The sequence below is a fragment of the Fukomys damarensis genome, unplaced genomic scaffold, assembly GCF_012274545.1.
Source record: "Fukomys damarensis isolate Sample0158 unplaced genomic scaffold, DMR_v1.0_HiC HiC_scaffold_31, whole genome shotgun sequence".
Classification (NCBI taxonomy): Eukaryota; Metazoa; Chordata; class Mammalia; order Rodentia; family Bathyergidae; genus Fukomys; species Fukomys damarensis.
This window is the reverse complement of record NW_022900943.1, coordinates 25,061,362-25,088,785: the sequence shown is the minus strand read 5'-3', so window position 1 is coordinate 25,088,785 and position 27,424 is coordinate 25,061,362. Positions and strand designations below refer to the sequence as shown.

Genomic DNA, 27,424 nt, shown 5'->3' with positions numbered 1-27,424 from the left:
TTGAATAATTTTTGGTAGACATTTATGACAGTATATCAAATACAACACGGTTGTCCAGACTTTATTTTCTCTTTCATTTTGAAAGTTATTTCAGCATATATTTATTATTATTCTCTTGTGCTTGTCACCTGGAGTTTGCATAATGGAAACAACCGGTGTGTACCATGAATCATTTGCACATAAGTCATCACAAGCCCAGCTCAAGGCTGTAATAATTGGAAGCATCCAGAAGATGGATTGAACTTACTGAAATAAACATAATTCATAGATTGAGTAATCACGTAATTCATTCCTTTTTTCCTGACTTTTTTCCCTCAGAACCGAATGGAGGAAAGCAAAGCGCTCTTTAGAACGATTATCACATATCCCTGGTTCCAGAACTCCTCAGTCATTCTGTTCTTAAACAAGAAGGATCTTCTAGAGGAGAAAATTATGTATTCCCACCTAGTTGACTACTTCCCAGAATACGATGGTAAGTATCAGTAGCCGAGGATGGGTTTTGCCCGGGCCCTGTGTTGTAATCATGGAAGTACAAGTTACTGTTTGCTCTGTCTTGTAATGACACAAAATGTTTTATACCCTAATGCTGAAAGTTACAGAGAAAGAACATTTCTCATGTGTTTTTAAATAATCAGATCAGAGAGAAGAATAATCAGTAGTTTTTGTTTTGTTTTGTTTTGGTACCGGGGATCGAACTCGGGTCCTTGCGCTTGCAAGGCAGGCCACTGAACTGCTGAGCTAAATCCTGTGCTCCAATCCAGTAGTTTTGACCAATTGTGTATCAGACATTATAGTTTCCTCTTTCTCTTCCTTTATTTTGTTAGAACTCTGCCTGGGGAGAGAACAATTTTGTGGTCAAGAAGTTCATCTCTGAAGTGAGATTGAAATATGACACTTGCTGTATTTATAGAGCTTTGATTTTCTGGGCTTTTAGACCAAATCCATGACGTTGTTTTATAGATTATAACAGATAACATAGATATAACATTTATCATAATGCCTGACAGATAATATTTAGGAAACATTTACTTTTGGGAGGCTTCATGACCTAGTAAAATCCCATGTTTTGTTTTGCTTTTTTCCATTGAGTTTATTGGTACTTTTTAGGCGTACAGTACAGTTACGTTCATCACTGGGATCTTGTACCTTTACATGACAGATCTCAGTTCTCATTTTTACCCCATACCCCTGCCCACCCTTCACCCTCTCAACCCTCCCCTATTTACAAAGGCTTTTTTCCTTTTCTCATATTTTTTCCCTTATTTCCTTTCCCCTACCCTTCCCACTTCCCCTACACCTTTAGCCCTTTTTTTCCTATTTCATGATTCGTACAGTAGCAGCTATCCTTTAAGCTCTTCACCCAGCACTTAGAATCTGCCATACCCACTTCGTTACTCCTATGGTCTTGCTTGACCTTCTCAATCCTTAGAAAAAGATCTTGCCTTTCCCAGGTAGGCTATGAAATTCCTAACAACTGGGCACCCAGCTCTTCTTAGAAGTACTTGTTGATTAAGTACATCCACATCCAACTACTCTAAAGCCTTTGCCCTATAAGAGCTTCATGTAGATTAGGCCTGCTACCTGTTTTTATAAATAAGGGTTTTTGTTTGTTTGTTTTTTTCCATACAGCCACACTCATTGCTGTGACTGCTTTTATGCTATAACAGCAGAAGTGAGTGATTATGACAGTAAATGATCTGCAACACCTAAAATATTTAGTCTCTGGCTCTTTACACAGCAAGTTAGCCAACCCTTGGTTCAGACAGTAATTAAAAGCATGCACTTTGGCCAGGTATGGTGGTGCACACCTGTAATCCTAGCACTTGGGAGGCTGAGGCAGGAGGATCACTGTGAGTTGGAAACTAGCCTGGGCTACATAGTGAATTCCAGGTCAGTCTCAACTATATAGTGAGACCCTGTCTCAAAACAACAACAAAAAACAAAAAAAAGGCACACACTTTGAAAGTCTCAGAGTTCCAGCGGTATGTCTCAGTGGTTATATTGCTTTGGAAATTTTATTGAATTGGTCTCCTGTTTCTTCCTGAGTAAAAATGATTGAATAGAATCACATGGAAGTCACTTAGCACAGCATATGGCACAGGTAAGAGCCAAACCCAGAAGTCCATATTACAGGGGGTGTGTGTGTGTGTGTGTGCAGCAAAATGATAAACTATATTTAAAATTACCTTTTCAACATAGGGTATGCATAATGGGTGTTAGTTCAACAGTGTTTTTGTTCTTCTACAAGCTCCTGGGAAATAATTATTTATAAACTAAGAGTAACGTTGGCTTCATAGCTTTCCATAAAGGCACAAGAACATCAGGAATGGAGGTTTAGTCATCCTTTTGTCCCACATGCATTTGACATGGTGCTGTCTCATGGAAGGCGGCGAGTATTCCTTTTGTAATGCACTCAAGTTCCCATCTCAGATACATAGAAGGATTTGAAAGCTGGTGAATTAAAATGCATACATTTGGGGATGTTCCATGCTGTAGAAATAGTGCCCCTTTTTTGTTACCAGTAGATCTACATTTTCTATCCAAGTACTTTCTTCTGTGCTTTCCTTTCCTTTTTAAAGCAAATAACACTCTAACCTAAATAGCATTTTCTCTTTAAAACTTTTTATTTTGCTGCTAGCTGGAGACAAGTAGTAAGTGCCTACGCAGACTATGGATGGAAGTAACTTAATGTTTAGTTTCCTTGCTTTCCCCTGTAACAACCTCGTTCTTTCAACACAAAACCTTCCTGAGTAACATTGAGTGTGAAGCAGACTCAGGCAGATGTAACTGCCTTGCAAACCTGGAAAGAGACTCCTCGTAATTTTTTTTAGAGTTGAGTGAGAATCAGTGAATGGAAAATAACATACCATACACAGCCCCCACCGTCCCCCAGGCCATGTCATTTTCCTGACATGCTTGCATAAGGACAGATCATACTGCCCACCCACAAAGCTTGAAACACACCCTTACTCCAGCCACATCAGCCGTAGTCATGCCATCGGGCAGGTGACCGTTCTCAAAAAAAAAAAAAAAAAAAAAAAAAAAAAAAAAAAAAAAAAAAAAAAAAAAAAAAAAAAAAAAAAAAAAAAAAAAAAAAAAAAAAAAAAAAAAAAAAAAAAAAAAAAAAAAAAAAAAAAAAAAAAAAAAAAAAAAAAAAAAAAAAAAAAAAAAAAAAAAAAAAAAAAAAAAAAAAAAAAAAAAAAAAAAAAAAAAAAAAAAAAAAAAAAAAAAAAAAAAAAAAAAAAAAAAAAAATCACTTTTCTTTGTTGAGTGTTTACAGAACTGTTTTTCTCTGCAGCATTTTTCTCATCTCTTTAAAACTCTTAGTCTCCTAATTTCCCCAGATTCCCCATCAAGTATGAGCATTTTCTTTCCAATATGTGCGTGTTGTGAGTGCTTTGATGTCTGAAGATGTTTTTACTGTTAACCTCCCATGGTACACACATAATGCCCGTAGGAAATGTGGCCACAGAAGAAGAAAAGACACCGATTTTGCTATTCTCAAAGCAAATGCAGCTGTCATTTTATGAAACTCAAAAGCTCTTGCAAGACGAACTAAGGCCACAAAAAATCTAGACCCACTCTAGTCGTAATAAGCATGTTTATAATATTATAAACTTCACACCTCCACATTTTTGTACTTACAAGGTCTTAATCATAACGAATATTATTTCTGCATTTCTGTTCAGGAAAGGAAATTACCATCTATGCGGACTTGAATTGCAAGTGTTCACAGAGACTATGATGAATAGAATGTTTTCTTTGTAGTTTACGTTTAATCAAATAATAATTTATGTTACAAACATAATACACTCCAAGTGTACTTCAGTGAACTTGAATCTGGTTCTGATGTTCTTTGAGTGAATAAAAAAGAAAAATCATTATGGTTCCTTCCTTCCCAAATATACTAAGTACAAAATCATCCAGATCAGTCACAGGCCAGAAATAATATTGTGATTTTATGAAAACATCAGGCTTCTGCTCTAACAATCTATTAGTCTCTGGTTTTAAATATTTTTAGTACTGCTCTGGAAATAAGAAGTTAACCATAGTAATTGAAAAATATAAGACATTAAATATTTACATATTTTTAAAATGTTATTAGTTATAGGTTTTCAGTATATAGCGATTACATTCATCAAGGGGAGTTAGTATATACACATAACACATCTTAATTCTTTTTTTTCCGGTACTGGGGATCAAACTCAGGACCTTGCACTTTCAAGGCAGGTGTGTGGCATCACTGAGCTAAACCATCGGCTCTAATTCTTAATTCTTTTTATGTCCCCCTGTCCCCTCCATCTCTTGATCCCCTTCCCACTAAGTCAATTTTAATAATTACATACAATTTTAATTAGTGTGCTTTTATTTCATAGGATGCCAGCTTTCTCAATTGCTATCAAAAATTTCAATTCTTGTTCCAGGGACTTAGCTCAGTGGCACCATGCCTGCCTTACAAGTGCAAGGTCCTGAGTTCAATCCCCAGAACAACAACAACAAAAAAAATCAATTCTCAGCACCTAAATCAAAAATTTGAACAGTACTTTTTATTGACTCCTAACTTCTCGCAGTTTTGGATATAAGTTCATAGGAATGAGCCCCAGTTAGCACTATGGTCAATTTGAAAATTTGGACGTTGACAGTCTAAAAATCAGAGTTACTTCGTTAGGAGTGGTGTCCTGGCTCTCCGTAGAGTTCTCAAACTTTAATGTATCCCAGCAGTTGCATCTTAACCTTTTTGAGTGAAAGTCCATGGCATTAACTACACTTACAGTAATGCGCAGCCATGACCAGGGTTTCCAGGTCTTTCCCACCACCCCAGCTAAGCAGTAACCACCCCATGATTCTCCCCTTTCCGCCGGTGATCCCTGTTCTACCCTCTCTGTGTTTCTGCCTGGGTACCTCTTTTAAGAGGAATTACACAGTATTTCTTCACATCTGGTTTATTTTACTTACATGTTTTCAAGGTTCATACACCTCGTAGCATCTGTCAGAACTTCATGTCTCTTTATGGCTAACTGATGGCCACACCAGCTTTGGCTTATCTGCTCACCAGCCGGTAGGCACTGGGGTTGTGTTCACCACCTGACTCTTGGGATTGTGCAGTAACACTGACCTGTGGGAACCCCTGTTCTTGAATCCTTTGGACGTAGACTTAGGAGTAGAACTGCTAGGCCATGTGGGAATTTTTTCTTTAGCTCCCCCCACCCCCGTACCAGGGATTGAACTCAGGACCTTGTGCTTGCAAGACAGGCTTGGTGCCACTGAGCTGAATCTCTGGCCCTTTTTTTAGTTTTTAAGGAGAATTTTCTACAATCTTTTCTTCAGTGGCTGCACCATTGTACATGCCTGCCACCAGCGCATGAGGGTACAATCTTCTCTTCATTGCCAAGAGTTACTACTTTTTAAAACTTAATGCCGTTCTAGTAGGAGGGAAGATGTATCTTATGATTTTAGTTGGCATTGAGTAGCAGAGTTAAGCATGTTTTCATATCCTCATTGGTCATTTATATCCCTTCTTCTTGAAGAAATGTCTGTTCAGATAACTCTGCTTACTTGCTCATTCGTTCATTCATGTATTGCTTGTATTGAAGCTCAAACCCAGGGCCTTGATCATGCCAGGCAAGCGTTCTGTTGTCTGTTGCTGACCTATATCCTCAGCCCTTCTGCCCACTTTTTAATCAAGCTGTTTTCCTTTTTGTTGAGTTGTAGAAATTCTTTTAGTCCGATATTGATAATTTTTTTTTTGCTGCTTCTGCTTTGGTGTCATATCTCAGAGTTCACTGCAAAATTAATATGCTTCTAATGTATCCTGATAACACAGTCCTTATACTCAAACATCTAGGACAATGCTTGGTACATAAGAGACCCCAAATACGTGTGAGAAAATGTAAACCAAGTTTGTTCATAGTCACACACTGCACTTTATATAAATGTAGGATGCTCAGAAACACCAGAAGTTAACAAAGCAAGACTGCAGAGAACTATTATAAATGGACCTGACCTTAGGTTCTGATGTTGTATTCTGAGGTTTGAATGTATAAAATGTAAAATGATCCACAATGGGGGTCTTTGGAGCCACATTGATAATAGAGTGCGGCAACTGTGTCTTGATGCACACTTTGTTTTTTTGTGTACTGGGGATCAAACTCAGGACCTTACAAGGCAGGCACAATTGCTACTGGGCTAAATCCCTGGCCCTGCACACTTATTATAGAGCTGAAATACTTCACTCAGTCGAACTGAACTGTCACTTCCTTACTAAACAGCCTACAGTGCTTCCCTTGTCAACCAAGGAAATGAAATAAAGAAAGAAACTTAGATTGGCCTTCAAGTTGTCTCTCTGCTTGAACCTATCCATATTTTATTGGTGGGTGGATGGGTGAACTGACTGGAAAGCTAAAGTGACAAAAAAATTAGAACAGTAGTGTTAGAAAACATGATCATATCAGTCTGCAATGCAGATTAGTCTCTGTGAGCAATGACAAAATAAATATTTATTGAATGAGTGATGAACAAATACATTGATTAAATCATCTAACAGGTTCTTTTTTTTTTTTTTTTGCTTGGCAAACAGGACCCCAGAGAGATGCGCAGGCAGCTCGAGAATTCATCCTGAAGATGTTCGTGGACCTGAACCCAGACAGTGACAAAATTATCTACTCCCACTTCACGTGCGCCACAGACACCGAGAACATCCGCTTTGTCTTTGCTGCTGTCAAGGACACCATCCTCCAGTTGAACCTGAAGGAGTACAATCTGGTCTAATTGTGCCTCCCTTCCCTTCCCTGGTGGGCTATTGAAGATACACAAGAGGGACTGTATTTCTGTGGAAAACAATTTGCATAATACTAATTTATTGCCGTCCTGGACTCTGTGAGCATATCCACAGAGTTTGTAGTAAATATTATGATTTTATTTAAACTATTCAGAGGAAAAACAGAGGATGCTGAAGTACAGTCCCAGCACATTTCCTCTCTATCTTTTTTTTTAGGCAAAACCTTGTGACTCAAGTCTCTTTTAAATTTTCAGTTATGCACTCATGAAGAGTCTCTGCCTCTCTCTCTCTGCCTCCATCCTTCCCTCTCTCCCCTCTTCTTTTCTATTGAGAAAAACAAAGTCGATTTTCCTCTTTCATAATCCATATCTTCTTCCTGAATTTTCTCCCCAGGTTATAACAGCCTTTATTCTAGCTCCATTCTTGGTTAAATCTTTCTCTGGAATGATAATCGGGACATTGTCATTCGATTTAAGCCATCCTACATCAGCTTAATCTAACAGTTTTAGTATTTGCTGAAGGACTATATGTATTACTGCTGTGGTTCTGTATTGTGCTCCATATGTATGAACTGTTTCCATATATGGAGTCTTGTCTCACTTTGGACTGGGATCGTGGATGCCCATTGAGCAGTTAAGGATCATTTCTTTCGGGTTTTGACCTTCAGCTGCAGTTTAATTGCCCAGAAATGCTCAGAAGTCAGAGGGCTGGCTAAACATACAGTGGGAGTCTGCTTTTGAAATCCATGTGTCATTGTCTTTCCTCCCTTTCTTGCTTCTTTTTTTCCCTCTCTTTTCTTTAATTCTTAATTGCAGATGCCAAAAAATATGCCAACAAACACTACATTCCCCCAGTGGCTGCTACCCAAGTTCTTTTCAGAGGTTTTTCTTAATTGTTTATTAGCTCCAACTTTTCCTTTCCTCTTTTTTTTTTTTTTTTTTTTTTCCTTTGTGCTTGGGCCACAATTCTACAATGGTTTTTATTATGGGTATGTGCTGCCAAAGCTGGCCTTCTGTCAAACAAAATGGATTAAAAAGAGCTTAATTAAAGCCAGCATCTTAAAATGTAAGCAAGTAAGACTGTGAACCCTTACATGACTGGCTGAGAATGAACCTGAAATACCAATTGCCAAACAGTTGGTAACTGTAAATTTGATTCTTTCGGTCCATTCTTTTCTTTGCCCTTAAGATCACATTGTTTATTGTCTGTGTCCCACATTGATTGTCCAAATCAGCAGTAGAAAAGTATCCTTTGTGCTTTATCATGAAATCTGCTTATGTTTCTTTGTCTGAAGCCAGTTTTACTTATTCTTTATGTTCTTTAAGTTCAAGTAAGTTTGCCAAGAACATCAGTCGATAGTATTATTCTGACACCTTTAATTTGCAAAAAGAAAAAAGAAAAGTGGCTGCTAGTTTACCATATTTGGGATCTTCTTGAAATGGTGACTGGTTAAATTGAACATGAAGAAAATTTGTGTACTTAATTCAAAAGTACCCTTTCAGTGTTCTGTTGAACATGTATTTATGTAACTGAACCTACTAGGAGAGATTTTTGGAATTCTATATGTGCAATTTTTCAGCAAATGCAAAAAATACAGCACATGTATTATCAAGAGCTTCTGTCAAGGAGCTTAAGTTAAAATGTGATTTAAGAAAATAAATCATGATTGTTACAAAGTTGCTGGAAAGCTAGAATTAGGCCATGATGCTGATCTTGATACTATTTGGCACTAGTCTAAACTTCTATATTAGTCACTTTTTGGGGAGTAACAAAGGGGAGAAAGAATGTTAACAGTTTATTAGATGAGTACCAGAGTTACTCAGTAGTAATGAGATGTTCTTATTCTTCGCTCTCCTGGTCTCAAAACACACAGGTTGCTTTTTTTTTTTTCTTGCTCAGAAAAGCACCTGTAATTTAATTAACAAACATTCCACCTGTAGGTGTAGTGCAATTATGAATGCTCTTAATCATTGTACATACATCTCTCTCGATATTGCAGCATCCATACTGGCTTTGTAATCATTAATTTGGGGCAGATTGAATGTGCTGTATTGATATGTATCTATGTAATTGTATTGTATGTCTTATAGCTAATTCACATTTTGAATAATGTTATTTTATTTACTTTTTTAAGAGAGGAGAATGTAAATTTGTCAGTTTATTTCTGACTAGGGATATTTTTTTCCATTTAGAAAAGAAAAAAAAAAAACCTTACTATCATACAGAGCGGTACTAGCATCGTGCTGTATAAAATCATTTGCACATTCCTGAGTAGAGGTATACTGATTATAAGACCCAAAGGTAATTTCATAGCAAAATACATAAAATCAGTTGGAGCTTTTATACAAACATGGAAACCAACTTTGTAGAACTTTTGCCATTTGATCTAGGATTGGAATATGAGCTTTTATACAATTCATATTCTTATTTGGCAAATGCACAGTTTAGTATTACCTCTCCGATGGCCTTTATTAGAAAGGCAGTTTTAGAAGCTATTGCGATCCACTAAGGAGATGTTTTAACAGCTAGAGACCACTGCTTGCCTGAAAGGGCGATCTTAAATTTGGTGCAGCAAAAACAAAGACAAAAAAAACAAAAAAACAAAAAACAAAAACAAAAAAAAAAGAAAAGAAAAGGAAAAAAAAAGTAAACAACATTGGATGGCCTACAGTGTGTATAGAGAAAACCTCATCACAAGATCATAAGTGTTACAGTTTTAGGGAATCAAGATATTCTATTTAATAGAGCTATAGTAGATGTAGTCAATTAAACCTGATCTCAAAGCTCGTAAAAGCTGAGCAAAACAGGGAAAGATTGTTATATTTGTCTTTATGAAATTGGGATGGAATTTGCTATGCAGAATTGAGATTTGTGGCTTCACTGCTTATGCTGGGGTGCATGACAGGATCCCTTCTTTTGAGAAAGGAAAAAATTGATCACCCTAGCTGCAGTGATGCATAGAAACCTAATTGTATCCACATTAGTCAATTGAAGCTAAAGGATTTTTTCTTGTTTCTTTGGGGTTTTATTGAAAGGGCGAGGGGTGGGAAGGGATTCTTTTCAGTTTTGTATAAAAACAAAGTTTACTCATGCTTTTTCTCTTCTATTGTGATTGCAAGCGTTCTAAGCGTGTGCTGCTGGACCCTTGTTGTTGATGCTCTAGGTAATGGAGGCTTGTGGCAAGTTTTATAGTGATGGACATGTCTTACTCAAAACACAAAACACAGACCTTCCTTCAGTATACCAAGGCAAGCAGCCATTTCATGACTCACTGAACACATCACAGTGTACCAGTTTACAGATGATTTTTTTCCCTCTTTTTTTGCGTGATGGGGCAGTTCTAAACCATAGAGAATTCCTTATTTGTAAATTGGAAATTTCTTCTATGCCTTACAGAGCTTAAATTCAGAAGTTTGTGCCTCATATCTGAAACAAAGGGAAATAACATGCCCATTCGAAAGTCAGTAAGTCCCCTAGAAGTTTCAGGGTTTTGTTTGGGGGGGTTGTTTTGGGAGTTCTATTATTTTTTTCTTTCTTAATATTGACATTTAAAGAGCTCTGTTCAATGTCATGAGTAGACTGGAAACAAAATTTAGGAATCTACATATGTTGTTTACTAACAGGTGACATTTACAAAAGGTATTTGAAGAACATCTGAAACTTTTTTGGTAGATTAACTAGCAAGACCTAATATTTAAAAAGGAAATACAGCTAAGGGGCAATTTACTTTTTGTACTTCAGACTATCTTGATTGTCAAGGTGTATGAACTGTAATTTAAAAATTTATACTGCCACATGATTGTAGATTTTAGTTGTCTTAAGTTAGGAATTGGTAAAAAGCTATTTATGTTGGATTTGGGTCAAAATGAGTTTATTATTTGCAAAAAAAAGTATAAAATAATAATGGGAAGAAAGGGCTGCATAATGAGATATTGCAAGACTCAGATACTGGTTGGAAATTCCCCTCGGATTACCTTCAGATTACCCTGAATTTCCCTTTGTTTTCAGTTTCTCAAAAAGAATGAATGAAATGAAATATAGCAGAATGTTAACCCATATGAAAATAAAGTGTTCCCAAATATTGTAATGTATATTGCTGCAGTTCTTAAAACTAAGGGTTCAAAACCACTTAATTGGTCATTAACATCTCAGTTGATACAAATAAGGTGTGCTTGGTATATGCTTTTCACATTTTCTCCCAAAGATATTCTTTGGTTAGAAATACACACAAAAATAGAAACTAGTAATTGTGTGTTCATCTTTCTCTACATATTTCCAGCATATGTAGCACTAATACATCTGTCCTGGCCTTTGGGATTTCATTTTGCTTCCATCAAATTAGGAAGAGAAAGGAGCTTAGGTAGAGATTTTTGAAGTCAGACACCTGCTGGTTGGTAGATACTTTGAGTACAGTTGAAACTTGTCATTTGTTTTCTTAAGAAAATAAACCATTTCCTGCTCTCTTTCCAACTGCCACCGCTTTCAATAACACCCTTGCCTCTAGAATCTTGTTAAAGTATGCACACATACCTTGTACACAGTAGGTGCTCAGATACTAATTTCTTCCTTGCTCTCCTTATCTACTTCGTGGCCTCCATTTCCCCATGATTCCAACCCAATAATTGATGCTATTTACATATTACAAAAATTGCTGTTGGGTAAATTTGGATCTTACTTGGGTAAAGGAATTTTGACTTTCATAGAAGCTTTTGTTAGGGAAAAATAACAGGAAAGTATTCTCCAGTAGAATAATTTTAGGATTGGAAAAAAAGGATGGAAAATTACTGTGTGACTTTGCCCAGGTTACATTGATTGAAACTCATTTTCGGTGGATTTCTTTTCCTTGAAGAATTTTTCTGAATGCAATTTCCTGCTGGATTCCTCACTTATCATCATGTTGGAAGAAACCCTGACTAGGCCTATGTATTTAGGGAGTTTGGTCAGAAAACATTTTTAACTTGCAGTATTTAAATGAATCATATTTACTGTTCTTAAAATGTCATTCAAATGCATGTATTGTCTATTGTTTGGGGATGGGAACTAGTTTTGCAAAAAAATCACCTTATGTTGTATAATGCCCCAATGATCTTGCTGGTTAAAAATACAGTATTTTTGGCCATAATTTGGTAGTACAGTATTCTTCATTCTTGAGTTGTTTCCCTTGAAGTTACCTAAGCCCCTCTCAGAATATCCTGTATTATAAGGAATTTTTGCATCAGACACTTTGTAGTACACATCCATTTTCAAAAGTAGGTGGCTTTAATGATTTCTACACACACACACCCCTTTTCTCATCTCTTCAGAATTGGAAATTTCAGTCCCTTGTAGTGAAAGTATACAGATAGGTAGTATTTATCAAATTTCCTCTTTTAAGAAAAACACTTACCCTAATTTAGACTACACTTGGCTTTAAGTACTGTGGCTGGTCCAGTAAAGACTCAGGGAGCCACCCGTCTGCACCTCGAGGCCATCCTCTGATTGGCAGAACCCTCACCCACAGCTCCACCTGGTTTGCCGGGTAGAGGTGGATGCTTGGCTTCATAGTGCTTCTCATTTGAGTTCTAGTAGTAAGTGGAGACCGTGGGGGAACAGGTCCCCGCACAGTTGTCTGTTATTTTGATTCTAGAGACACATCTCAGTTCTTGAGGTCTGCTAAAAACTAACTTTTCTTCCTCTAGGAATTTTATGAAATAGCGGTGAAGGTGGTAAATGTTTTTGTAGAAAACAGGTCCGTATGTCGGGACATAAAACCATAGCAAAGCAAAACCTACTTTGGCTACTTAAGATCAAGTCTTGCCAATTTCCAACCCAGTCCTTGCTTAGGAAAATGTCTTTTTAAATACTCTTCCATGTAAATACTTTAGAGAAGAGTGTCTTTTTTTTAAAGCTTTTGGTCCAGTGAAATGTGCCCGGCTTTTACTGTTGAGGGGGTGTGTGAATGAGGGCCCATCATTTAGGACATTCCTGGCATGAGTAGATCCCACAGCCTGTCTTCTGAAGAACTAGGGTGCTTAATCACACCAGCGTACCCCTCCCTGTGGCTTTGATCTGGGCCTGAGCCCTGGAGCACCTAGGTCTTTCTGTGGTATTATCATTTTAGCAGGGAGGGGCACCTCCTCAAGTATTATTCCAGACAGAGCCTTTAACCTGAACTTTGACTCAAAGCAAGGCCAAGTCGCTCTCATCAGATTTTTTTTCCCTAGCATGTCTTTCTAGGAGTAGTAAAAGAATTGCTTGGCTGGCAAGCTGCTCAGCCTGGTTCTTTCTCTTTATACCTTCCGTTTTTCTCAAAGGTAGTAATACTTTCAAGACTGCCTTTTGAGGGGCTTGTTAAGCTGAAGCCAGCAGGCCAGGGTGAAACTTGATGCTGAAGAACAAAGCCATTTCTGATGATGAGTTGGCAATTTATTTATTTGTTTGTTTGTTTGTTTTTTGCTTTTCTGTTGACTGATTTTGAGTCATTACCATACTCATCAGGTTCTCCATATTTAAAGCCTGATTGATATTTGATCAGGCTTAGAGAGTGAAAAGGCGAGTTTCAGGCTGGTTTGTTTTGTCTTAAATTACCCACGTATTATGTCAGTCTTTTTTTTTTTTTCTCATTGAGGTTATTGGTACATTTTAGGGATACAGTATAGTCACATTCATCATTGGGATCTTGTACCTTTACATGACAGGTCTTGGTTCTCATTTTTTCCCCTCGTCCCTGCCCTCCCTTCACCCCCTCCTCCCCTTCCCATTTAGAAACACTTTATTTCCATTTTTTTCATTTTCTCCCTATGTTTTTCTTTTCCCTTCCTACCTTTCCCCTCCCCTTCCCACTGCATTTCGTCAGTCTTGGCTATTTACAGTACATTTCCAGCCATTTCAAGGAATTTGGTGCAAACCATTTCAAGGGAGCTCTATAGATCCATGAAGAGCAAGGCCATGGTTTAACAATACCGGTCTTACAATCCAAGGTGTCTTAAGGAAGTACTGAAACGATTTTTTTCCTTTGAATTCTCATGCCTTGAGAAATTTGATCTGTGTTGATTTTCTTCTTCCTGTTCTCAAGATTGCAAAGGCCAGAATATTCTTGTCCCATAAACCTGAGGATAAAATAAAGCAAATTACTCTTTCATCTAAAAGGTAATTACACTGAACCCTGTTAACATAGCATGACAGGATTCCCTGGTTGCTTGCCCTCCATAGCCCCAGGACCGGGTTCTGCTGTAGATACGGACTGTTTAAAGGGCCTGTGCAACTTTGTTCACAGTTTGCCAGTATACTTATACAGGAGATCTTTTAAAAAAAAAATTTAATGGGTTTTGAGACAGGGTCTCACCATGTAGTTCAGGCTGGCGTTGAACTCACTGTGTAGCCCAGGCTGACCTGGAATTTGAAGCTATCCTCCCGCCTCAGCCTCCCAAGCGTTGTGTGCATCTCCGCACCCAGCTCAAGCATCTTTGGAAATGAGAAGATCATGAAACAGACAAAGGGGCAAGAGAAATCTGATGTCTGCAAATAGGTCTGCCTTTCTGTGTGCCATGGCTGGACAGCTAATAGCTTCTGACCAGACTGTGTGTGTTCAGGGCTGAGCCTCACTAGGAGGGTAAACCTGTCAATCCCAGCACTGCCCGCCAGTGCGTGGTCCCTGTAAGGCACCAGCATGAACACCTGAGCCCCAGGGGGAGCATCGGTGGTTGTATTCTGGGGATCAGAGACACCTTAGTAATAGGGTCCTGTTTTCTTCCTGTGGGTTCCAGAGGCCCCCTCCAGTGATAGCCCAGTAAGGAGTGTGGGTGTAGGGGCATCCGCTTACAGGACTGAGGCACCGTATTGATGTGTGCTGTACTGTATGCCAAGGCATTGTAAGTACTCCCATGGTGCCCAGTTTTCATCTCTGTGAGGCAGCAGACAAAGCCTTGCTTATTCCTGTAATTATTGTAAGGATTTTAACTCTCAGAAAAGTTTTCATTTTGACTAAAACAAAGATTTAAATCTAGCAATCAGTCTATTTCATTTTTTTCCTTAGTAGTTTTTCTAGGTGTCATCTAGGTCTAATCTAGGAACAACCATAGTAAATTTAGAAGTGTAATTTTGCTCTTCCACTACTGGGGATTGAACCTAAGGCTTTACCGTGCTTGTCAAGCCCTCTACCACTAAGCTTCATCTCCAGACTTTTCATTTCGATTTTTGTTTTGAGATAAGAGTCTAAATTGCACAGGCTGGCTCGAAATTGCAGTCCTGCCTCCGCCTCCTATTGGCTGGGATTTTAGGTGTGCACCACTGTGCCTAATTTACTAAAAAAATTAAAGGGCAGCAGAACCTGGGCTGGAGCACCATCTTGGAGTGATAAGGGGTGTATCTCCATTAGAGACTGGGAGTGGCGGTTTCCAGATCAACCTGCGGATTTTAGGTGCACAACCACATTTCAGTTCCTGTTCGATTTGCCTTAAGAATGGTGAATTCCCAGAATACTGGGCAAATGCCTTGCAAGTGCTGGTACAGATCCACAAATGCACAGTTGGGACTGTGCTCTTGAGTTCCTAGGAGCGCTGAGGACAGCGGCCCTTCCACAGCCAATGGTGCATGCAGAAATCGTTGTGGGCAGATCTCCTACAGAGTGGGGTGGCCTGCATCATTTAGCATTCTGTGGTCGTAGGCAGAAGCTGAAATGACACCTAAGGAGTGATTCTCATGCAGTAAGGGACAGAGGAAAGTGAACACATGCTCCAGCTTTGTGGCCTGCAGCGGGCCTGAGACTTCCTTTTACATATCCTCTCACGAGGTCCCCAATAGGACTGAGCCTCAGCTGCCGAAAGCACAGCCTTCACATTAATGCACACTTTATTGGCTTTTTTCCTCATTTCACACTTTTCACTCTTCTTTCTGACATCACCTCTTCAGTGAACTTCCAACCAAATTCTTTACATAGGGTCGGCTTTGGAGAAAACCCTAAGTGAAGATCAATCAGTGGACAGCCTTAACGTGGGGGAGCAGCTACACGGACTCCTCAGGGCCAATGAGATGAGCTGGTCACAGCTAGGGCTAAAAACGCTTTGCCTTGAATGAACTCCCAGCTGCCTCATTTAATCCCTGGTCTCCTACTATGAAATGAATTGGTCACAAAGGCAAAATAAGAAAAATTATTTTTCACAGTGGTGAGCAAAAATTTGAAAAAAAGTCTGTTTTGGGGAAGCTACTACAGCGTTTTTTTAAATTATGTTTTTTAAGTTTTTGCAGTCCTAGGGATTGATCCTAAGACCCCATGCATGCTAGCAAGCACTCTTCCACTGAGCTATATCCCTAGCCACTTGCAGCATTTTTTAAAAAGACAATAATTAGTTTTCATTGGTCATTTTAGCCTCACTTTCATTCTGTGCACAAGAATTCTCCAGTCCTTTTCTTCACCTGCCCAGTCCCGGCTAAAGGCTCCTGGATCTGCCCCCCACCAGCCACCTTGGAGACACCAAGATGCTCTGCTCCTCTGGCCAGAGGATGATGCTGACATAGGAGGCAGGGAGGAAAAAGGAGAGAATGTTCCACCAGAAACTTGGCGCATATGGTGACATTTAATTTTGGGAGAAAATCAGAGGCAAGAGAACATGTTTAAAACTATTACAAAGGAAAGACACATTATGTAGGCCACATTCTAAGAGTTATCTGCTGCCTACTTAGCAAAGGCACATTCTCATTAAGAACAATAAATTAAGGAAACTATGTTTCAGAGCTTGTTGAAATAGGACTTTAGAATGAGAGACTCTCCCATGCCACTACTAATGTTCAAATATATTTTTGTAAAATACATTGAGATGGTCTAAAGCTAAACAAAGTTGCATTCAAAACCAATGCTACTATTTCTCCAGAAAGTGCTGTCAAAATTCCAAATCATTTCATAAGGCATTTTAACCTGAATAGTTTTGTTAGGCATAATTTCCCACAAATATTTTCAGAAAGAACAAAATACAGCAGTGGCTTATTATATTTAAGGGAAATTTTATTCAAAGGCACCTATATAAAAGAATCTGTGCTGATGTTTCTGGAATTTGTGATAGAACTTGGGTGAACTGAGGAGGAAAAGTTAGGGCAAATTGAATTGTTGTGCAATTCAGCACCGAGGAACTAATTCCTTTCAATTGGCCACATGCCTATATATTACAGTTTCTTGAGATTGTCAGATAGAAAGCAACACCCAATATGTGCTGTTTATAAGAAACACGAGTAGAAACGCACTCACAGATATGTTAGAAAAGGCGATGCCTGGTTCCTATGACACGGAAGGAGCTTGAAGTGAGTATTCTGTCCTGAAGCAACTAAAGGTCCAAACAAACTGAAAAATCAACAACTCTTGTTAGATCTGTCAGAAAAGCAAGGCCACTACCGCCCCGCAAACTGGAGAGACAGGGAAGCGACGTGAGATAAGGCAAACAGGAGAATCGCAACTTAGCAGAGCAGAAACCACACGAGCCAGGACCAGGATCAGAAAGCCAGAAACGTCAGGGATGAATCACTGGACATCGATGCGGAGTGAAATGTTCAAGGGGAAGGGGACCCACACTCTTGTGAATTCATGTCCTGGGTCTATACCACCTGCTCACAGTGAAGATCAGAGGAACATGTGCCCTGACTTTGGGCAGGGTGAGGGAAAACAGCCATTTTGGTATAAATCCGAACAAAGCCTGTAGCTCTTCACAAGGTCTCAAGATAAAATTATTTTCCTCCAGCCTAGTAGAGTTTCTGAGAGACTAATCAACCTAGGAGAAAGGAAATACCCAACACCAGTGCCCTCCAGCCACCCTGTCCCATCTAAGGCAGGAAAAAACTGAGAGGCACTTGTGAAAATTACAGCCCAGAGCACAGACTCAGTATGAGAGGAGACCTCATCCATGAACAAGAGAATACTCCTGTTATTTTATCTCCATGGCATAAACGGCCCATGGACTGGAGCTCTTTCCACCCAGGGTCCATCTTGCAAGAACAAAATCAAAAGATATTCTAAAAGACAAAAAGACAAAAACAAGTCCCTGCATTTTGGGGAGAGAGAGAGGGAGAGAGAGAGAGAGAGAGAGAGAGGGAGAGAGGGAGAGAGAGAATGCTCTCAGATCCAGAATTTGAAGCAAGGATATAAGAATGGGAATTTCAAATAGCCATGATTAATATACCAAGGGCTATAATGGGAAACAGACAACATGCAAAAGTAAATGGACAGTGTAAGCATAGAGATGGACAATGTAAGCATAATTCTAATAAAAACATGCAAGAAATATGAAACACTATAACAATGGGCCCACTAGTAAACTGCAGATGGCTGAGGAAAGACTTCCTGGGTTTGAGGATATGTCAAGAGAAATTTAGAGAACCAAAAAGCAGAGAAAAAACTAAAAGCCAAAATGGGATACAATGTTCAAGATCTGTGGGGTAACACAAAATGTGACACATACCTCCAGTGGAACGCCAAGACAGTAAAGGTGGGGGTGGGTATGTGAGACAATAATAATCAAGAATTTCCCAAAACGATATTAGACACCAAACTCAAATCCAACCAGTTTAGAGAACACTGAGTAGGGTAAATGCCAAGACGAACTATGTGGTGTGATCAGAAACTGTGCTCAATATTTAAAATTTCACAGTAAATGACGTTATCATTAATACCCCTTAAGATACTTTCCTTTGCTTTCAGTACATTTATCCCGTTGTGCTTGTCACTTTCAGAAGCAGTTTGGGAAGAAGTCCTCTTTTGTGTCTTGAGTTCTGCTCTTGCGGCTATCTCAATGTCCTGAAAAATTCGAGATGGTCACTTTTCATAGTCATTTTTATCCTGGAGAAGGGCCAGATAACACCGGGTACCGGATCTGGTGAATAAGATGGATGGGGACACACTGTCTTATGTTTAACAGCCTGGCTTGCCATTAGATAGCACTTCGCAGAAGCATTCACCTTAGTTTTGATCACACCCCATAAAGACACTTACAAAAGAGGACTTCCGGAATTGCTGCGGTGTGGGCAGGAATCCGCTGTGTGGGCAGGCAGACCCACACCAGACCAGGGGCACCCTCTCCCGTGTGAGCGAGCAGACGGTGGAGGTAGGAATGGTGCCCCTCCCCACGGGAGTAAACAGGTCCACACTGGACACACAGTGCCTCTGGGTGTGAGGGCACAAGCCACCCAACACTCCAAGCTGTCTCTACATTTTATTTCCCCGTGACATTGGGCAGCAGAGGTGAAGACTGACCAAGAGACCTGACGAGGACAATGCCTGAGGAAAGAAAGGAGTAACCAGACCCTACGACTGTGGAAATTAAGTCCAACAGCCCACTCCAACCCTGCCCTGCAGCCTACATCCAGCAGAGACCAGAGGGCTGATCATGTTCCCCATCTGCCAACAGGCAAACAGGTGTCTTGGCTTGGACAGTAAACCTGGAGGATGGTATAAGAGAGGGGACTCTGACACGCAGGGGTGGGGGAACCTCAAAAACTATAGGCTCCGAAGCTAGAAATAGAAAATTGTGCCCAGATCCCAAGACTGCAGATCTTGGAAAGAAATCACTTGTTCAATAACAGTAAATTTTATTTGACTCAATTTTTAAATATTTTTCTATTTTGTACTATGTTTATCTTCCCTTCATTGAGGTTTAGAGGGCTTGCAGTTTTTTTCTTCCTTTTTTCCTCTTTTAATTTTCTTTACCTCATTTTCTCTTTCACCTTTTTTCCTTTACCTTTTTATCTTTATTTCCTGTTGTTGGTCTGTTTATCTCTTCTCTTGTTGTCATATGCTTTCTCTTCAACTGTTCTCTATCACTATCAATTTCCTTTTATTCCTCAAAGGTGCCCACATCTCATTTTTCTCTCCTCCTCATAACCCACTGATTAATTTTTTTTTACATTTTGCTATTTCCATTCACTGGTTCCCTACCCCCTCTGCTTTTATTGGTATAACTACTAAGCTTTCTGAGTCTCTAGATAGCTCATTAGCTTTAAACTGCTGCTGTTGAACATTACTCTATTGTTAGTAAAGTTGTTCCATTGAATAGATATTTACTGCAAGTCAATGGGGGGGGTCAATATTTTGTTTGTCTTAGTGTTCATATTATAATTGTGGATCTCTGGGCCAGGGATTAAGCTCAGTGTCTCTGCCACCTGCCTTGCTAGCACAAGGTCCTGAGTTCGATCCCCAGTGCCTAAATAAATAAATAAAATTATGGACCTCTTTTATATTGCTAAGGGTAATACTTTTTGTTTTGTTTTGTTTTTTTGAGACAGGGTCTCACTATGTAGTTGAGACTGACCTGGAACTCACTATATAGCCCAGGGTGGTCTTGAACTCACAGCAATCCTCCTGCCTCAGTCTCCCGTGTGCTAGGATTACAGGTGTGCACTATCATGCCTAGCTTGGTAGTACTTTATTGGTCAATATTGTTCGTCAATATTCAGTTTGTGTTTGATGATATCATTGATACTGATTTTATTACTATAGCCAAGGTGACATATCAGTTGGGTTTTTGGGATGCAAATATCTGGATTGCCTTGGAGTCCTTAACCATACTGTGGCCCATTCCTGGAAAACTGGATACTGGGCCGAATATGCTGCAGCCTCCCATCACAAGTAAACAGAGGTGGTTGGATCCTGGGACAGAGGCAAAGGCCAATAGTTAGCAGTGCCCAGAGGACAACACTGAAAGGGACACATTAACTAAAGAAGTCTCCAAACTAGAAACAAAGCTTTCTACTACAACCACCCAAAAGCCTCAACATACAAAAACAAAATGAAACAAAATATTAAAAAAGAAACATGAGCAGACAAGCCAACAAAATACTTCCCAAAATTCCCAAGTTTCCCAAAGCTGATCCATGTAGCACCAAAGAGGAAGAAACCAAAAGCCATATGCCTAAATTGTTTGAGATATCAGGGGAGATGACAAAATATCAATGAGGCCCTTGCAAAGCTCACAGAATATATAAGTAATAAAATATTGGGCCAAATAAAATGATCAGCAAGTCCACAGAACATATTAATAAAAACTAGAAGAACTAAACAAAATGATGCAAAACATGCATGACCAACATAGAAAAAAAATAGAGTCCATAAAAAGGTCCCAAATAGAAATTCAGGGGTTTGAAAGGTCAATCAGAAATGGGGGTACCAGAAGGGACCAGTGTGAAGCAACAGTGTCAAAGCTAGTAGACAGGGCTGTTGTCAGTAGCCAGTCAGTGACAGACAATGCAACATGAACAATGTTCTCTTTGCTCCTAGATCATGCAAAGAAGACTAATCTAAGATTAATTGCTATTAGCAAAAAAAAAAAATCAGTAGATAAATGGCACAAAAACCCTATTTACTAAAATAATGGTAGAAAACTTTCCAAATAAGGGAAAGAATTTAACATACAGATAAATGAGGCATATAGAACCCCAGAAAGCTACATTCAGAAAAAAATCCACAACACATCATAGTTAATACAGAATATCAAAAGTAGAAAAAAGTATCAAATCACATATAAAGAAAAACAATCTCCAGGAAATAGGTTAAGGCAGCACACTGGCTGGAGAAGTGGGTGAGATCTGTCAATTCCAAGATCCCAGGACATCACCAGGACCTGTATGTAGAACTTCTCACAGGATCCCACAGGGTGTGGACTCATAAAATAGGGCCATGAGGAGCTTGCTGTTGTGACTTTTCAGAGTAGGCCACTTTGCATCTCCGAAACTCAGGGTGTGCTTTTATCTTTGCTTTACCCTTACTTTTGTTCTTCCCTTATCCCTTCACCTTTCACCTTTAAAATAAACTTTTGGCATCGTTTTTGGCTTGTCTCCTCCAATTCTTTGTTTGAGACAAGAAGAATTTGGATGTAATACTTTTGTTTGGCAAGCCATTTTTAAAGGAACTACCTAACAACAACACCAGTACTCCAAAATATTCTCAAGGTTACCCAGAAAGAAAGAATGAAGTTAATAATGACAAAAGATTACCCGAATGAATATGCCACGTAGGGTGAGCAGTTAAACAGGAAGGAAAAATAGGAAATCAGTAACAGGAAAATAAGGCAATGACATGAATAAGTCAGTGCTGATCAATAATAATGTGAATGGTCTCAGTTCTCCCATCAAAAGACAGAGACTGGTCTGGGGATTTAGCTCAGTGGTGCCACCACCTGCCTCACAAGCACAAGGTCCCAAGTCCAATCCCCAGTACCAAAAATAAATAAACTAATAATGAAAAAAAGACATAGAATGACAGGATGGATCAAGAAACAAAACCCAACAGTATGCTGTATACAAAGAAACATTTTTGACCCAAAAGAAACTCATGGATTAAAAAGCAAAGAGTGGAAAATAATATTCCATGCAACAGAAACTCTCAAAATAGCAGGTGTAGCTATCTTATATTCAGATAAAGCAGACTTCGAGCCAAAACTGATGAAAAGAAGCAGAGAATGTCACTACATATTGGCCAAGGGAACAATCCAGCAGAAAGACATGACAATTATTAATGTATATACACCAAACAATGGCACACCCAACACTATAAAACAAATACTTCTGGACATAAAAGACCAGATAACATAATCGCATTAATGGAGAAGCCTCACTATCCCATTATCACAAATAAACAGATCAACTAGACAAAAAATACAGAAATATCAGATTTGGACAAAACTTTTGAACAAATGGACTTAATACATATTCACAGTGTTTTACCCCAAATCAGAACATACATCTTTTCAGTAGTTCATGATACTTTCTCCAAAGTAGACTATATACTAGCCAATAAAGCAAGCTTAAAGAAATGCAAAACAATTGAAAGTATGCCATGTATTTGATCAGATTGTAGGACAAGGAAGTTAGAAATCAATCACAAAAGAAAACACAGAAATTATTCAAATGCATGGAAACTAAACAGTGCACTCAAATAAACAACAGGTTATAGAAGAAATCAAGGAAGAAATTCAACAGTTTCTACCACTAAATGATAATGCCAGTACAGCATAGAAGAATTTAGGAGACACAGTGAAAGCAGTCCTAAGAGGCAAATTTATGACTGTGAATGCCCACATCACAAAAACAAAGTGAGCCCAAATAACCTAATTGTGCAATTCTGGGTCCTAGAAAAATAAGAACAATCTATACTCAAAACTAGTACAAGAAATGAATCAATTCAAAGAATCAATGAAGAGTTCGTTCTTGGAAAGAATAAACAAAATAGGCAAACCCTTAATCAATCTAACAAAAAAAGAGAAATTATACCATGCAATTAGAAATATAAAAGATGAAAAAAAGATGGAAATAAAGTGTTTGTAGATGGGGAGGGGAGGCGGGGGTGAAGGGAGGGCAGGGGTAAGGGGAAAAAATGAGAATCAAGACTTGTCATGTAGAGGTACAAGATCCCAACAATGAATGTAACTGTACTGTATCCCTAAAATGTACCAATAAACTCAATTAAAGCTGAAAAAAAGAAATACAAAAGATGAAATCATAACAGACACAGCTGGGATAATTAGCAACAGTTAAGCAAACTGTATACCAATAAATTGGAGAATTCAGAAGAAATAGATAAATTCCTAGATACATATGAATTACCAAATGGAACCAACATTTAAAAACTCCAAATATTTCAATAAAAGGCAATAAAGTTGAAGCAGGAAAAAAAAGCCTACCAACTAAGAAAAGCCCAGGTCCGGATTGGATCATAGCTGAATTCTACAAAAACTTCAGGGAGAGGGCTGCACCTTCAACCCAGCATGACAGAGGAGCCCAGCCGCACAGGCACCAATACAGAAGTGTTTGTGCCTGCCCCCACTTTCCCCCCAAACAAGGAGAAAGAAGGCCTCTCTGAGGCTCCTAGATGAAAATTGAAGCCCACTGGAAAAGTGAAGAAAATCTCTGTGATAAAGGCACACCACACCACCATAATTGGTAAGTCGGAGGGACCAGCACCTCACATCAGAACCTAGTCTAACTTCAGGGGAAAGACAGCTGGAACCTGCAGTAGAACCTTGAAGAATTCAACCCAGCAGGAGGTCAGAGATCTCAACTTGGCCTTGAAGCCAGAAATCAGCCTGAACCTCTGGGGACAGTGCTGGCTTGCCGAGACTAATTAGCTTAGACCTGCACACTCCAGCCCACACTATCCATTGTGTCAACAGAGGCACACCCTGAAGGAGGCCCTCTATTTCTATTTGCATTTTTTATTTTTAAAGTAATATTTTTCTCATATTTAATCATTTAAAATGTTTATTTCTTTTCTCAAATTTTTTCCTTTTAATCTTGTTTTTCTCATCCTCTCTCTCTCTCTCTCTCTCTCTCTCTCTCCCATCTTGATCTTCATTTCTCTCCCTTTTTGTTCCTCTTCCTATTCTAATTTAAATTTATTTATTTTTTTCCTTTTCTCCCCTTTTTCCTTCCCTCAGTTGCCATTACTTTTAAAAGAAAGTGATTACAGTCTCTAGCCTCCCTGTTGGTGTTAGTTTGTTCTGTTCTTGGGAATATTTTGTTCTGTCTTTTCCTCTTCTCTTCAACAGCTCCCTAGAGTTTGTGTGATCTCTCTATAGTCCTCTGATCTCACTTCTAACCTATCTCTATCTGATCTATCCCTCCCTCCCAACTCCTTCTATAACCCCATCCTGAAGAGTAAAGTTGCCAGGTTGAAGAGTTTATTCACTATAAACATATTTTGGGCTGGTTCTCAATTTTTATTTCATTCACATGGCTAAAGGTAATAGATTAATAACTACCACAAATTGTCATTTTCTAAGCTGAGCTTGATGTTATTGTATTGCTGATTATATCACTTGGGCTAAGGTGTCATGATTGATCTAATCAGTTGTCCTCCCTGGTATAATGAAAATGAGTTTGCCTCAGAGACATTAGAGACTCAAAGCCTAAAGACCAGCTATATCTGGAAGATTGAAGTATTAAACCAGGAATTAAACCAAGGACAGTACCAACAACAAAAATAGAAATGAGAAGGCATTTACATAAGACACAAACATAGACTTCCACCCCACCAAAGGTAAACTCTGGGGAAATGAGGTGGAAAAGTCTGACAGTAAACCATCTGGACACCCCGAACTGATAGCACAGAGAGAAAAAAAAACAAAAGAACAAAAAACAAAAACCAGATAAATGAGGCTCTAGAAAAATTTAAAACATAAATAATTTCCCAGATAACCATAGAGATGGTGAGATGAATGAAAGATATGATTAGAGACTCTAGAATAGAAACAGATAAAAAAATAGATGAGCTCAGGAACATAATAGAAACCATGACTGCCCAGCACAGGAAAGAAATGGAAACCTTGAATGCTCAACATAGGAAAGAAATGGAATCCATGGAACAGATTCAAACAGATATCCAGGAGGTTAAAAACTATAGAAAGCATTCACAGCAGGATGAATGAATGTGAAGATGGAATTTCAGATGCAGAATATAGGATTGCAGTCAGTGACCATAAAAGGAGAGATCTCCTAAAACACAGTAAAGGACCATAAGAAATCAATCCAACAACTCTTAGATGATGCAAAGAAGAATAATATAAGACTGATAGGAATCCAGGAAGTAGCAGGAGAAAGTACAAATGACATTAAAAAAAAAAAAACCTGTTCACAGGATTAATGACAGAAAACTTCCCAAACAGAGGGGAAGAATTTGACATACAAATAAGTGAGGCATATGGGACTCCAACTAGCCATGACTAAAAAAAAAATCTACACCTATACATATAATAATAAAGATCCCCAAAACTGAACAGAAGAACAAAATACTACAAGCAGTTAGAGAAAAGAAACAAATCACATGCAAAGGAAAGCCCATCAGAATCTGCAGACTTTTTAACACAAACCCTCAAGTCAAGGAGAGCTTGGTGTGAGATATTTTAAGTCCTAAAAGAAAACAACCTCCAACCTAGACTGATATATCGTGCAAAGCTATCTTTCAAAATTGATGGGTAAATAAGATACTTCCACCACAAAGAACACCTGAGAAATTTCATAAACACCGAACTGGCACTCTAAACAATATACTGGAAAAATAAAATAAGGACCACAAATAAATAAGGGCCAACAGAGCAAATATACCAGGTAAGGCAAGAAATTAAAGGGAGAGAGGGAAAATTAAAAAACAAAAGGACCAACAATAGGAAAATAACATGACAATGAAAAGTCAGTTATAACCATCAATGTTAATGAGCTCAATTCACCAATCAAAAGAAACAGGCTAGCAGAATGGATTAAGAAACAAAATCCAACAATATGCTGTATACAAGAAATGAAGCTAGTTCAAAAAGAAACTCATAGACTGAGAGTAAAAAGATGGAAAAGAGTTCTCCATGAGACAAAAGCCTAGAGAAAAGCAGAGGTAGCTGTCTTATTTGCAGACAGAATTCAGGATTTCAAACTAAAATTAAGAGAAACAAAGAAGGTCACTACATCCCTGTAAAGGGAACAATCCAACAGGAAGAGATGACAATCATAAATATATATATGCACCAAACACTAATGTCCCCAACTACACAAAACAAATATTAAGGGACATGAAAAACCAAAAAAGCACTAATTCAATTGTAATGGGGGACCCCAATACCCCATGGTCAAAAACAGACAGATCATCTAGATGAAAAATCAACAACAAAACACTGAAACAAAAGAACTGAACTAAGCTTGGACTTAATAGACATCTACAGAGTATTCCACCCCACAAAATAAGAATATATATTCTTTTTAGCTGCACATGGGTCACTCTCCAAAATAGACCACATGCTACCTCATGCTTACATGCTTAAGTAAGTGCAAAGGAATTGAAGTTATCCCATGTATATTATCAGACCATAGTGCAATTAAACTGGAGATCAATAGCATAAGAAACCACAAGAACTTCACAAACACATGGAAATTGGATAACACTCTCCTGAACAACCAATGGGTCACAGAGGAAATTAAAGAAGAAATCAGACGTTTTTTACAATTTAATGATAATGCCAGTACAACATACAGAAATTCATGGGATACAATGAAAGCAGTTGTATGTGGGAAATTCATAACTGTCAATGCCCACACTAGGAAAACAGAGTGAGCTCAAATAAACTCATGCTGAATCTTAAACTACTAGAAAAAGAAGAGCAAGAGAAACCCAAAGCTCATACAAGGGAGGACATTATAAAGATCAGAGCAGAAATCAATGCAATGGAAGCTAAAAGAATATCCACTAAATGAAGAGTTGATTTTTCAAAAGAATAAATAAAATGGATAAACCCTTAGCCAACATTATCAAAAAAAGGAAAGGGCTCAAATCCATGCAATTAGGAATGAAATAGGTGAAGTCACAACAGATCCAGCAGAAATCCAGAGGATCATCAATACCTATGTGGAGAACATATACTCCAATAAAATGGAGAACACAGAAGAAATGGACAGATTTCTAGATGCATAGGAATTACCAAAGTTGAATGAAGAAGATAAAAAAGTTCTAAACACCCCAATTACAGTCAGTGAAATTGAAAATGAGATTAAAAATGTACCAACAAAGAAGCTGGGCATGGAGGTGCATGCCTATAATTCCAGCACTCGAGAGGCTGAGGCAGGAGGATCGCTGGGAGTTGAAGACCAGCCTGGGCTACATAGTGATATCCAGGTCAGTCTCAACTACATAGTGAGAGCCTGTCTCAAAAAAAC

At 38.6% G+C, this 27,424-nt stretch overlaps 1 protein-coding gene and 1 long non-coding RNA gene across 6 annotated transcripts in view; one reads left to right on the top strand and one right to left on the bottom strand.

Moving 5' to 3' along the window:
- Gnaq (G protein subunit alpha q) overlaps window positions 1–11,900 on the top strand; it is a 175,051-nt gene extending 163,151 nt beyond the window's left edge. Inside the window, exons 5-6 of the mRNA XM_010641463.1 lie at window positions 319–472; window positions 6,578–11,900. Of these exons, the coding sequence (XP_010639765.1) occupies window positions 319–472; window positions 6,578–6,768 (345 nt within the window). The 3' untranslated portion in view covers window positions 6,769–11,900. The remainder of the gene's footprint in view (window positions 1–318; window positions 473–6,577) is intronic.
- A 1,643-nt stretch (window positions 11,901–13,543) lies between these two features.
- LOC109118595 overlaps window positions 13,544–27,424 on the bottom strand; it is a 38,345-nt gene continuing 24,464 nt past the window's right edge. For 2 of the 5 annotated variants that reach the window (XR_004514899.1, XR_004514898.1), the window contains one exon: window positions 13,544–13,866. This is a non-coding gene — a long non-coding RNA (uncharacterized LOC109118595). Of the gene's footprint in view, window positions 13,867–14,102; window positions 14,222–16,997; window positions 18,537–27,424 lie in introns of those variants that run through there. The other 3 variants (XR_002025956.2, XR_002025955.2, XR_002025953.1) reach the window with 3 other exon arrangements.